The 12,106-nt window shown below is 43.3% G+C and overlaps 1 protein-coding gene across 2 annotated transcripts in view; it reads left to right on the top strand.

The window, feature by feature from the left end:
• LOC112255097 (centromere protein P) overlaps positions 1-12,106 on the top strand; it is a 158,696-nt gene that overhangs the window by 1,442 nt on the left and 145,148 nt on the right. For both annotated transcript variants that reach the window (XM_042324925.1, XM_042324926.1), the window contains exons 3-5: positions 5,972-6,135; positions 7,211-7,299; positions 11,207-11,295. In XM_042324925.1, the coding sequence (XP_042180859.1) occupies positions 5,972-6,135; positions 7,211-7,299; positions 11,207-11,295 (342 nt within the window). The remainder of the gene's footprint in view (positions 1-5,971; positions 6,136-7,210; positions 7,300-11,206; positions 11,296-12,106) is intronic.

Here is a 12,106-nt window from a genome sequence, read left to right as displayed (position 1 = left end):
AGATCAGAGGCAGTAGGGATGACTTATGTGTTTTCTTGATAAGCACGTCCAGTTTTGACCATTTCCTGCTAAGCATTCAGAATGTAACGAGTACTTTGGGTGTCAGGGAAAATGTATGGAGTAAAAAGTACATTATTTTCTTTAGGAATGTATCGAAGTAAAGTTGTCAAACATAAAACTAGTAAAGTACATATACTCCCCCCAAAAATACTTAAGTAGTACTTTTAAGTATTTTTACTTAAAGTACTTTACACCACTGGTCCGGGGGACCCCAAGGGGTGCACTTTTCAGTTGTTTTTGCTGTATTTCAATTGATTTACGTTTCATAATGAGTTGATTTAATCTGAATTAGCTGTGTACAGTGGTATGGCAAAAGCCAAAATGTGCATCCGTCCCCAGAATTTGTGAAACGCAGATTTAGGAGATCAAATTATTTCATTTATTAGGATCCCCATTAGCCGATGCAAATGGGGACAGCTTGTCTTACTGGGGTCCGACACATAACGAATAAGACATCGCAGACAAAATACTTGACCATTTACATACATTTAAAAACATGAACAGGTAGTGTGTGTGTGCGCATCTATCAGTTCCACATACATGTCAGTACACACAACCAGTAGGTCACAGGTCAGTACACACAACCAGTAGGTCACAGGTCAGTACACACAACCAGTAGGTCACAGGTCAGTACACACAACCAGTAGGTCACATGTCAGTACACACAACCAGTAGGTCACATGTCAGTACACACACACAACCAGTAGGTCACATGTCAGTACACACACACAACCAGTAGGTCACATGTCAGTACACACACACAACCAGTAGGTCACATGTCAGTACACACACACAACCAGTAGGTCACATGTCAGTACACACACACAACCAGTAGGTCACATGTCAGTACACACACACAACCAGTAGGTCACATGTCAGTACACACACACAACCAGTAGGTCACATGTCAGTACACACACACAACCAGTAGGTCACATGTCAGTACACACACACAACCAGTAGGTCACATGTCAGTACACACACACAACCAGTAGGTCACATGTCAGTACACACACACAACCAGTAGGTCACATGTCAGTACACACACACAACCAGTAGGTCACATGTCAGTACACACACACAACCAGTAGGTCACATTGTAGTTTTAAACCAGGTTTGCTGTTCACTTGCACTGTATAAGATGGAAAGGAGTGCCGTGCACTCATGGCTCTGTATAATACTGTATGTTTCCTTGAATTTGTTCTGGACCTCGGGGCTAAAAAGATCCCTGGTGGCATGTTTGGTACGTATGTGTATAAGTTGACTATGCAAACAATTTGGAATTTCCAACACCATTAATGTTTCTTATAAAAACAAGAAGTCAGCCTCTCCTCAACTCTTAGCCAAGAGAGACTGGGATGCATAGTATTTATATCAGCCCTCTGATTACAACTAAGAGCAAGATGTGCCTCTCTGTTCTGGGCTGCAGCTTAACTAGGTCTTTCTTAGCAGCACTGGACCATATGACTGGACAATAATCAAGATTAGACAGAACTAGAGCCTGCAGGACTTGCTTAGTGGAGTGTGGTGTCATAAAAGCAGAGCATCTCTTTAAAGGACAGACCTCTCTCCATCTTTACAACCATTGAATCAATATGTTTTGATCATGACAGTTTACAATCTAAGGTAACGCCAAGTAATTTAGTCTCCTCAACTTGTTCAACAGCCTCACCATTCATTACCAGATTCAGCTGAGGTCTAGAACTTGTACCAAATACAATGCTCTTAGTTTTAGAGATGTTCAGGACCAGTTTATTACTGGCCACCCATTCCAAAACAGACTGCAACTCTTTGTTAAGGGTTTCAGTGACTACATTAGCTGTGGTTGCTGATGTGTATATGGTTGAATCATCAGCATACATGGACACACATGCTTTGTTTAATGCCAGTGGCAGGTCATTAGTAAAAATAGAAAATGATGCTGGGTGGACATTAGTTATCAATCAATCAAATGTATTTATAAAGCCCTTCTTACGTCAGCTGATGTCACAAAGTGCTGTACAGAAACCCAGCCTAAAACCCCCAAACAGCAAGCAATGCAGGTGTAGAAGCACGGTGGCTAGGAAAAACTCCCTAGAAAGGCCAAAACCTAGGAAGAAACCTAGAGAGGAACCAGGCTATGAGGGGTGGCCAGTCCTCTTCTGGCTGTGCCGGGTGGAGATTATAACAGAACATGGCCAAGATGTTCAAATGTTCATAGATGACCAACAGGAGATTATAACCGAACATGGCCAAGATGTTCAAATGTTCATAGATGACCAACAGGAGATTATAACCGAACATGGCCAAGATGTTCAAATGTTCATAGATGACCAACAGGAGATTATAACCGAACATGGCCAAGATGTTCAAATGTTCATAGATGACCAGCATGGTCAAATAATAATAATCACAGTGGTAACATGTTTTCAGCCTGATCCACGAGTCCTATGAGCTCCAAGCCTATTTTTCTCCAAACCGTAGGAGATCGAAGCAAATCTGTAGTGAAACAGAGCTCTGCAGCCGGTAAAGGGTCGTGCCGTGGTCACATGCTAGTCGGAACTAGGAAACGTTGACATTTCTGATTTGCTGATTCGTTGAACGCGACACGTGTTCAACTATAACCAGTTAGGGTGAACTCAGTGGCGTTTGCTGATTTAAAAAAGTAATACAAAACAACTTGTCTAGTGTGAGGGGTTATGGGAACTCAGACCCCTGAAAAGAGCCCCCGAAGTGAACCAAACTGAGACCATCTCGAGAGGTGGTTCGCTTGAATTCCTCAGTCCAGTTCCCTTTTTTTAAAGTCAATATGAACACAAAGCTCCCCAGGTTCACTTGTCATTATTCCTGCACCTCACACCAGACTACTGACACACTGTCTCCCCTGACATAACCCCTCACACTAGACTACTGACATAACCCCCTCACACTAGACTACTGTTATAACCCCTCACACTAGACTACTGACATAACACCTCACACTAGACTACTGACATAACCCCTCACACTAGACTACTGACATAACCCCTCACACTAGACTACTGACATAACCCCTCACACTAGACTACTGATATAACCCCTCACACTAGACTACTGACACAACCCCCCTCACACTAGATTACTGTTATAACCCCTCACACTAGACTACTGACATAACCCCTCACACTAGACTACTGACACAGCCCCTCACACTAGACTACTGACACAGCCCCTCACACTAGACTACTGACACAGCCCCTCACACTAGACTACTGACACAGCCCCTCACACTAGACTACTGACACAGCCCCTCACACTAGACTACTGACACAACCCCTCACACTAGACTACTGACACAACCCCTCACACTAGACTACTGACACAACCCCTCACACTAGACTACTGTAACACTGTTTCCCCTCGTCTCATTGGTTCCCCAATAGAGAGATTATGCTGTGCAGGTGATTAGCGATTGCTTAGGATGCACATAAATTCTAAAATGTGTGGAGTTTTGTTGTTCAGATGATTTGTTTGCAATATGTTAAACTACAGGCTAAGAGAGCTTCATCAACTGTTTATTCTGGGTTTATTTAAATACTGTGAATAAAACATCAAATTTGGTGAGAATCACCAGTAGTCTACATTGGGTGGACAATTTTCAATTACAGCGTTATTGAATCTGCAGTTATTCTTCTGCTATTTATTCTGTTACTATTAACATGTAAATATTATTGGTATCTTCTGATTACAATTATTAACTAAATGCAATCTATTAGCTTCCAAAATGTAAGTTCTTTACGGGAGGACTGGGACAATTTTCAATTACAGGGAATCTGGTTATTCTTCTGATTTATTCTGTTACTATTAACATGAGGACTGGGATCTTCTTTACAATTATTAACTGGGATCGGTTAGCTTCCAAAATGTAAGTTCTTTACGGGAGGACTGGGATCGGTTCTTTACGGGAGGACTGGGATCGGTTCTTTACGGGAGGACTGGGATCGGTTCTTTACGGGAGGACTGGGATCGGTTCTTTACGGGAGGACTGGGATCGGTTCTTTACGGGAGGACTGGGATCGGTTCTTTACGGGAGGACTGGGATCGGTTCTTTACATTAGGACTGGGAGCTGTTCTTTAAATGAGGACTGAGATCGGTTCTTTACGGGAGGACTGGGAGCTGTTCTTTAAATGAGGACTGGGATCGGTTCTTTACGGGAGGACTGGGAGCTGTTCTTTAAATGAGGACTGAGATCGGTTCTTTACGGGAGGACTGGGAGCTGTTCTTTAAATGAGGACTGAGATCGGTTCTTTACGGGAGGACTGGGAGCTGTTCTTTAAAAGAGGACTGATCGGTTATTTAAATGAGGACTGAGATCGGTTCTTTACGGGAGGACTGGGAGCTGTTCTTTAAAAGAGGACTGATCGGTTATTTAAATGAGGACTGGGATCGGTTCTTTACGGGAGGACTGGGAGCTGTTCTTTAAAAGAAAAAAAGTTCTTTAAAGGAGGACTGGGAGCTGTTCTTTAAAAGAGGACTGATCGGTTATTTAAATGAGGACTGGGATCGGTTCTTTACGGGAGGACTGGGAGCTGTTCTTTAAATGAGGACTGAGATCGGTTCTTTAAAGGAGGACTGACTCCGGGTCAGTGGCAAAACAAAGAGCTGAGTTATGTTTACCAGTTTCAATCCATCAATCACATTTATTTATAAAGTCCTTTTTACATCAGCCAATGTCACAAAGTGCTATACAGAAACCCAGCCTAAAACCCCTTTTTAAAGAGGGCTATTTGTGAAAACACCCCGAGCATGTTGGAAATGAACACGTTTTCTAGTTCCGACCAGCGTGTGAACGCGGCATGTGGTTGATGGCTATCACAGCCTCCCGGGCCACTCTACGAACACTTACAGTTTCCCCATTTAAATGTTCTAACATGTTGAATATATTTAGCCTCAAATCTGCCAATCGTACGTACTGCTGCGGAGGTGCCACCAATGTGTATGTACTATACCGATTTACTAAACTGAACAAAAATACAAACGCCACATGTTGGTTCCATGTTTCAAGAAGCTGATTTAAACAGCATGATCATTACATGTGTGTAATAAAATTAAAAACCATGGTCATTACACAGGTGCACCTTGTACTGGGGACAATTAAAATGCCACTCTAAAATGTGCAGTTTTTGTCACACAACACAATACCACAGATGTCTCAAGATTAGAGGGAGCGTGCAATTGGCATGCGGACTGCAGGAATGTCCACTAGAGCTGTTGCCATAGATTTGAATGTTCATTTGTTTACCATAAGCCGCCTCAGAGAATTTGGCAGTACGTCCAACCGGCCTCACAACCTGCAGACCACATGTCATAAGCTACGGACAACGAACACAATTGCATTTTATCAATGGCAACTTGAATGCACAGAGATACAATTTTGAAGCTGAAAATGTCCCAGTTCTCCCATGGCCTGTATACTCACCAGACATGTCACCCATTGAGCATGTTTGGAATGCTCTGTATCGACGTGTACGACAGCGTGTTCCAGTTCCCACCAATATCCAGTAACTTTGCCACAGCCATTAAAGAGGAGTGGGACAACATTCCACAGGCCACAATCAAAAAGCCTGAACAACTCTATGTGAAGGAGATGTGTCACGCTGCATGAGGCAAATGGTCACACCAGATACTGACTGGTTTTGATCCACACCTCCACCTTTTTCTGTTTTCTGGTATCTGTGACCAACAGATGCATATCTGTATTCCCAGTCATGTGAAATCCATAGATTAGGGTCTAATGACTCTATTTCAATTGACTGATTTCCTTATATGAACTGTAACTCCGTAACCCCCTCGTGGGAATCGAACCCACAATGCTGGCGTTGCTCTACCAACTGAGCCACACAGGACCAGTTAATTAATCTATGGTGGTGTTGTTGTTTCCTCAACACACAGGTTGATCATGACAGGACATCAGGAGAAGGAGATGGGGAAAAGTCAGAGAGACATCACAGCTCACCTGAAGACTGAGATAATGGAGATGGAGGAAGATCTCATCAGACAGACCAAGATAAACGGAATCGTTCTGGTCAACTGCTGTGTGAAGACTGTGGAGAAAGGTAACTGTCATTCTTTAGAACTACTCCTTTGGCTAGGACCAGGGGTAGGACTAGGGTTAGGGGTAGGACCAGGGGTAGGACTAGGGGTAGGACTAGGACTAGGGTTAGGGGTAGGACTAGGGGTAGAGCTAGGGCTAGGGGTAGGACTAGGACTAGGACTATGGGTAGGACTAGGACTATGGGTAGGACTAGGTCTAGGACTAGGGGTAGGACTAGGTCTACGACTAGGGTTAGGTCTATGACTAGGGGTAGGACTAGGTCTACGACTAGGGTTAGGTCTATGACTAGGGTTAGGACTAGGTCTATGACTAGGGGTAGGACTAGGTCTACGACTAGGGTTAGGGGAAGGACTAGGGGTAGGACTAGGTCTATGACTAGGGGTAGGACTAGGTCTATGACTAGGGGTAGGACTAGGTCTATGACTAGGGTTAGGACTAGGTCTACGACTAGGGTTAGGGGAAGGACTAGGTAGGGTTTAGATTAGGGGAAGGACTAAGGGTAGGGTTTAGATTAGGGGAGGGACTAGGGGTAGGGTTTAGATTAGGGGAAGGACTAGGTAGGGGTTAGATTAAAATATGTAGTGTTGGGGGTACTGGAAGACCGGAGCGGGGAAACAGTGCAGTAGGAGACTGACTGGACAGAGACCAAGAGTAGGTCATCCATGATCCTGGAGTGCCGTATCCACTTCGTGTTTTTGATTTAACCAACATGGAAAACCAGGTGTGTTTGAATTTAGTCGATCGCTGAACTGATCAGTTAGCTCAGTTGGTCAGACGTGGTGCCTAGTTGGAACAAAACCCTGCAGTATTGGCATCACTCCAGGAACAGGGTTGTCTTCCCCTGGTCTACACAAAGATAAGGGCTCTATCTCAATTAATCTTTCCACGATTCCTCATCTCCTTGCCGTCTCAACTGTATTGGAGGAGAAGGTCCAAAGCTCTCAGACTTTCTCCAATCTGTTTTGAGAAGGAGCCAAGGAGGTGAGGAGAGAGGATGTGAGGAATTGAAGAAAGATGAATAGATTAAGAGTTAAAGTTTGATATAATCTGATGTTTTTCCTCTGCCCTCTTCTAAGGCAACAAGAAGATGGTGCAACAACACAGGCTGACGGGCCACTGCTCCTTCTTAGACTTCCAAGTGGAGTTTGAGCTCACTGATGTTCAGGTGAGAAGAATGTCTGAGAAGGCTATTCTGAACTATTGCCTCTGGAGGGTGCTATTCATCTAGAAGAGGTCCCCTTAAAGGACCTCACCTCCCATTTAGGGCCAGGGTTCCGGTCTAAAATAACAGCTTCGACTGCTCCTACAGTTCTGCTTCGGAACTGCAGTTTAACTGACGATGGGTTCGGGTCAGGGCTTTGTGGACCTCGTTTTGTGCACGGGGGGGGCGGCGTGAATCCGCCATAGAAATAGTTAGAAAGAATAAGATGAAGCTCTGGTAATATGGATAACGATTGAAAGATGACTAATATGCATTTTCTACATTGAAATGGACGCGGTGCAACCTTTTGGTAGGTAGGCTGCTGGCAGACACGGTGCAACCTTTGGTAGGTAGGCTGCTGGCAGACACGGTGCAACCTTTTGGTAGGTAGGCTGCTGGCAGACACGGTGCAACCTTTGGTAGGTAGGCTGCTGGCAGACACGGTGCAACCTTTGGTAGGTAGGCTGCTGGCAGACACGATGCAACCTTTGGTAGGTAGGCTGCTGGCAGACACGGTGCAACCTTTGGTAGGTAGGCTGCTGGCAGACACGGTGCAACCTTTTTGGTAGGTAGGCTGCTGGCAGACACGGTGCAACCTTTGGTAGGTAGGCTGCTGGCAGACACGGTGCAACCTTTGGTAGGTAGGCTGCTGGCAGACACGGTGCAACCTTTGGTAGGTAGGGGTAGGTAGGCTGCTGGCAGACACGGTGCAACCCTTGGTAGGTAGGCTGCTGGCAGACACGGTGCAACCTTTTGGTAGGTAGGCTGCTGGCAGGTCTTGGCTGCGGTACAGCTGAGCCAAGTCAGCCTGTGTTCATGGTTCTCACAAGGGGAAGTGAAATGACAGACTACAATGACTTTGCTCGTGATCATGCACGCCACAAATAACATATAACTAAGTTCCTTGAACTTTCTTTTGCCTTTTCATTATCTAGACAGACCCTTGTGGTTTCTAGCTAACGTTACACCAATCAAAGCAGTGGAGCGTGTAGTGAAGCAAAACTTCTGTGGTCAAAGCCATTTATCTTGGGGGGACTGGGGGAGTGGGTTTGCAAAATGCTATCATAGCACACAATTATATCATTTTATAAAATGCCTTCAGAAACTATTCAGACCCCTTGACTTTTTCCACATTTTGTTACGTTACAGCCTTATTCTAAAATAGATTTCTCATCAATCTACACACAATACCCCATAATGACAAAGCAAAAACAGGTTTTTAGACATTTGAGCAAATAAAACAAATAATTAAAAAAACATACCTTATTTACATAAGTATTCAGACCCTTTGCTATGAGACTCAAAATTCAATTGATTGGACATGATTTGGAAAGGCACACACCTGTCTATATAAGGTCCCACAGTTGACAGTGCATGTCAGAGCAGAAACCAAGCCATGAGGTTGAAGGAATTATCTGTAGAGCTCAGAGACAGGATTGTGGCAAGGCACAGATCTGGGGAAGGGTACCAAAATATTTCTGCAGCATTGAAGGTCCCCAAGAACACAGTGACCTCCATCATTCTTAAATGGAAGAAGTTTGGAACCACCAAGACTCTTCCTAGAGCTGGCTGCCCGGCCAAACTGAGCAATCATGTGAGAAGGGCCTTGGTCAGGGAGGTGACCAAGAACCCGATGGTCACTCTGACAGAGCTCCAGAGTTCCTCTGTGGAGATGGGAGACCCTTCCAGAAGGACATCCATCTCTGCAGCACTCCACCAATCAGGCCTTTATGGTTGAGTGTCCAGACGGAAGCCACTCCTCAGTAAAAGGCACATGACAGCCTGCTTGGAGTTTGCCAAAAGGCACCTAAAAGACTCTCAGACCATGAGAATCAAGATTCTCTGGTCTGATGAAACTAAGATTGAACTCTTTGGCCTGAATGCCAAGCGGGCTGGAGGATACTTGGCACCATCCCTACGGTGAAGCATGGTGGTGGCAGCATCATTCTGTGGGTATGTTTTTCAGAGGAAGGGACTGCGAGACTAGTCAGGATCGAGGGGAAAGATGAACGGAGCCAAGTACAGTGAGATCCTTGATGAAAACCTGCTCCAGAGTGCTCAGGACCTCAGACTGTTGAGCCTTTTTTTGTAAAATTACCCTGTATTGGAATTAGCTCCCAGGCTCAGGAGGCCAAGTAGACACAAGGCTGTTTGGCTCATCTCAGTCACCAAGAGGTAGAGCTTTCCAAGCTGTTTCTGATGAATAAATAATGACATGCTGGTGGATGGTAACGTTCAAATACCCAGCCAGCCCTGAAACGAAATGTAGGTTGATAACAATTTGTACATCATATCATAGGAAAAGACACTGCATTCACACTGATTTTCACAAAGTGGGCCTTTTGATTTTGTCACGTCAAGCCCAAATACATCATCCATTGACTTAAATCATTGTGCAACGTCATGGCATAGCTCTGGCCATCGTATTTGAGCTTGAAAGGGTGGATATTTGCTGGTTTGGCCATTTTTAATTGACAGAAATATTGTCCAAAAATTGCCTGTATTATGTAGGCCTATATATATATCTTCAATGGTTGAATGGATGAGCCTGTTGTCTGCGGTCTTCAACACCAGGGGGCAGTGTAGATCTATATTTATGGCAGACTGAATCAAGGGCATGTAGTCAACACAGGAAACAGACATATCACCCCTCGGTTTAGGGATTCTAGAACCCTTGTTTAATGGAAAACAAGTAGTATAAAGTTTAGATTTCCAATGGAGAACTGTCTAATACTGCTGGTTATAGATGCTTTTAGACCAAACCAATGGAGAACTGTCTAATACTGCTGGTTATAGATGCTTTTAGACCAAACCAATGGAGAACTGTCTAATACTGCTGGTTATAGATGCTTTTAGACCAAACCAATGGAGAACTGTCTAATACTGCTGGTTATAGATGCTTTTAGACCAAACCAATGGAGAACTGTCTAATACTGCTGGTTATAGATGCTTTTAGACCAAACCAATGGAGAACTGTCTAATACTGCTGGTTATAGATGCTTTTAGACACAAACCAATGGAGAACTGTCTAATACTGATGGTTATAGATGCTTTTATACCAAACCAATGGAGAACTGTCTAATACTGCTGGTTATAGATGCTTTTAGACCAAACCAATGGAGAACTGTCTAATACTGCTGGTTATAGATGCTTTTAGACCAAAAAAATGGAGAACTGTCTAATACTGCTGGTTATAGATGCTTTTAGACCAAACCAATGGAGAACTGTCTAATACTGCTGCTTATAGATGCTTTTAGACCAAACCAATGGAGAACTGTCTAATACTGCTGGTTATAGATGCTTTTAGACCAAACCAATGGAGAACTGTCTAATACTGCTGCTTATAGATGCTTTTAGACCAAACCAATGGAGAACTGTCTAATACTGCTGCTTATAGATGCTTTTAGACCAAACCAATGGAGAACTGTCTAATACTGCTGCTTATAGATGCTTTTAGACCAAACCAATGGAGAACTGTCTAATACTGCTGGTTATAGATGCTTTTAGACCAAACCAATGGAGAACTGTCTAATACTGCTGGTTATAGATGCTTTTAGACCAAACCAATGGAGAACTGTCTAATACTGCTGGTTATAGATGCTTTTAGACCAAACCAATGGAGAACTGTCTAATACTGCTGGTTATAGATGCTTTTAGACCAAACCAATGGAGAACTGTCTAATACTGCTGCTTATAGATGCTTTTAGACCAAACCAATGGAGAACTGTCTAACACTGCTGGTTATAGATGCTTTTAGACCAAAGTCTGCTTTTGTTGAATAAGTATCAGTTCAGTGTATCATATAATTGTAATATGATTGGTTGTAATTGATCCCATTTAAAGCTAACTGACATCTTTGACCTTCTCATAGGAGGATACTACCCTGGTGAGGACGATCACTGACCTCAACATCGTCATGGACAGCACTGAGTTTAAGGACTTCAGTAATTTTGTGTCTGGGTAAGGTTTTAATGTTGAAACATGTATTTCAACAATTACTGTTCTAACACTCGCACTCGATCAATAGCGATCCATATCTTTACTGTCAGGGTATAAAGACACACTGTAGGTCTAACTACTTACCGGTGCAAGTCATTTGTAAACGTGAAACTCAGTAACGTGTTGTGGTGTTTAGCTCATCTTAGGACTCTACTAAACCCACGTTTGTTTAGGACTGCTAAAAAAATAAAAAATAAAATAAAGTTCATTCAGAATATTTAGGTAAGTTAGGTGGTCAACTCATTGATCCTGTTTTGTAGTACCTTACTCTGGTTATAGACAGCTACAGGCTGTTGGAAGATCTGAAGACCAATTCCGTGTTCCCTAATGGCATTCTATTCCCTACAAAGTGCACTACTTTTGACCAGCTCTGGAGTAATTTACTATATAGGGAATATGATGAAAGTGCACTACTTTTGACACTATGTAGGGATTAGAACGGCATTAGGGACTGGTCTTTGTCTTTGGCTTGACCAGAGCCTTGGCATCATCTCTCAAGATTTATTTTCCCACTAGTGGAAAAGTAGCCGTTTTTTTTATTGCTGAATCAATTCTCCTCAATGTGTATTACATTTATAGACAGATGGTCTGTGTTATTGAAGCCCTTGAGTGAATATATCAACCTGCAGATATCAACAGTTATAATTCTTCCTAACAGAAACGGCATCAAATTGTTTTTCTGTTTCTACAACAATGGCCGAGACAACCAAAGGGTATGATGGTCACCAGTTTAGTAAATGAACAATGTACAAACATTTTAATTTAGGGGGTG

The sequence above is a fragment of the Oncorhynchus tshawytscha genome, linkage group LG07, assembly GCF_018296145.1.
Source record: "Oncorhynchus tshawytscha isolate Ot180627B linkage group LG07, Otsh_v2.0, whole genome shotgun sequence".
Lineage (NCBI taxonomy): Eukaryota > Metazoa > Chordata > Actinopteri > Salmoniformes > Salmonidae > Oncorhynchus > Oncorhynchus tshawytscha.
The sequence above is the reverse complement of the archived record's forward strand: the minus strand, read 5'-3'. Positions and strand labels throughout refer to the sequence as shown.